Source organism: Neltuma alba, unplaced genomic scaffold (genome assembly GCF_004799145.2).
Source record: "Neltuma alba isolate B1F8T4 unplaced genomic scaffold, ASM479914v2 tig00012790_pilon, whole genome shotgun sequence".
NCBI lineage: Eukaryota > Viridiplantae > Streptophyta > Magnoliopsida > Fabales > Fabaceae > Neltuma > Neltuma alba.
Window position 1 is genome coordinate 10333 of NW_021637191.1, and position 2103 is coordinate 12435.

The 2103-nt window shown below is 27.2% G+C and overlaps 1 protein-coding gene across 1 annotated transcript; it reads right to left on the reverse strand.

Annotated features, from left to right (window-relative positions):
- Positions 1–1008: 1008 nt before the first annotated feature.
- Positions 1009–1377, reverse strand: LOC114730954 (auxin-binding protein ABP20-like). Its single transcript, XM_028918070.1, has one exon. It carries the CDS (start codon positions 1375–1377, stop codon positions 1009–1011), a length of 369 nt encoding a protein of 122 aa, XP_028773903.1.
- Between the last annotated feature and the right edge of the window lie 726 nt (positions 1378–2103).

Here is a 2103-nt window from a genome sequence, read left to right on the forward strand (position 1 = left end):
GTCTAGATCGGACTCATGTGGTTTAGTTCTAGAGATCAAGGTAACTAACTACGTTTAGGCAAAAAATGCACTTTTGTCTTTTAACTTTACGCAAAATTTTTATTTTAATTTCTTAATTTTATAATTTTTTTAACCTTCTTTAATTTTTAGTTTCATTAACAAAAAAACATAGTGCTTGAAACTTTAAATGTTGACTAAGCATTTTTAAATACCGATGTATTAAGTTCAACCTATAAAAATAATAATGGTTGATACAAAAAATCATCATTAAGTTTACATTAAAATTTAACAAGTTTATGCCTATTTAATATATATATTTTTCAAAAAATAACAATCTTACACAATACTAAATAAAAGATAAAATAATACATTTATATTAAAAATTTAATGATATGATTTATAAATAGGATTTAAAAAATTTGCTTTATCTCTCTCTTATAAATAGGATGAGAAGAGAATATATATTAAAATTAAAAAACTAAAAATATACTTGATAAAATTAAATGATCAAACTGAAATCTTCTTATATAAAATTAAACTGTTAGAAAACCAAACGTACACTTTTGTCTTATGTGCATTTAAACGAGTTATGCTTAACTTGGCATATTAATTTTAGAAGAACTAAACAATATACTCTGCTAATTCTATTTATAGTGAATTTTTAATATGTTTCACATGAAAAAAAGAAAATTAAACTGTATTAATTCTACTTTAAAATATAACAACTTTTTAACGTCACTCTCGTTTAATATGTACATATGTTCCAAAAAATAACAATATACACTATAATAAATGAATGATAAAATATTCAAGTTAAAAATTTAAGAATGTAACATATAAATAACACCAAGAAAAATCTTTTCTATCTGTCATATAAATAGGACTGGATGAGTATATATATACCTGGATTGAGTTGGAAGTGCATTAAACCTCTTGGAAACGCAAAGACATCTCCGACGCCAAGAGATTTCATATAGACAGTATTATTGGTTGAAATGAAACCAGCAGTCATAGAGCCTTGTAACACCACAAGAACTTCTGTAGCGTCAGGATGTGTGTGTGAAGTGGCACAACCCCACCAACTGCAACATCTAGACGAGACAAGGAAACACCTAGACTATTCAGACCTGGAAGGTTTTCAACATTCACAACCGTTTCACCGATTTTGAATGTATTTGCTGTGTTGCTGGGAACACCTAAACCAGACCCATAAAAATCATTGGGAGTCACATTTGCAGGGTTCTTGCAGGAATATCCAGCAGGGCCATAAGGAGCTGAGAAATCTGCAACACAAAAATCGAACATAGAAGGCTGAGAGGAAGAGAATGAGAAGAGAAGGCAAAAAATGATGAAGATAATGGGAATGATAATCTTCATTTTAATTATTTTTGTGTTTGATCGATATGTGTGTATGTAGATGCGTTCAGGACGTGTTTTTAACAAGGAGATTGATCGCTTTATATATAGTAGTAACATGGCGCGCATGAAAGAGTGTTAATTCGGGGTAAATGTGGCCTAACAAATTAAATAATGTACTTTCTCTCATATTTAATGTGAGTTATTTAGGGATTTAATATAGTCCTAAATATAAAATATCAATCTATTTCAATTTGTTTTCAATATTGATTCATTTTTTCCTGAGTAATTTGCAAATGTTATAGATTTTTTATCAAAGGGTAATTTCAATACAAATGATTAATAGGAGTATTTAAGAAAAGATAATATTCATATATTACAAATAACTAAGTTAACTAATTTTTTTAATATCTGCAAATTAATTATCTAACTTTTATATTAAGAACTAGATATTGTAATTATTATATTGTGATAATGGGGCCTAATAAATGCTATATTTTCAGCTTAATTACGTACTTAATAGGAAAAGGCCGAAAAAGAAAGATAGACAGGTTAGGCTAAATTAGATACAACTGTCATTTGAATTATTTTTAACTTTATATTAAAAACATTTTTTTAAACTATAGAAAAGGTCATACTTATCAATTTTTTTGGTAAAAATGTCAAATATGCAGGCATGATTAATGATTTAAATCTGAACATATCCTTGATAGTTTTTAACCGTCAAACAATGAGTAATATATTTGA

Excerpts from the sequence above, each read along its gene's own strand:
- LOC114730954 (XM_028918070.1), bottom strand. The coding sequence starts at position 1,377 with ATGAAGATTATCATTCCCATTATCTTCATCATTTTTTGCCTTCTCTTC.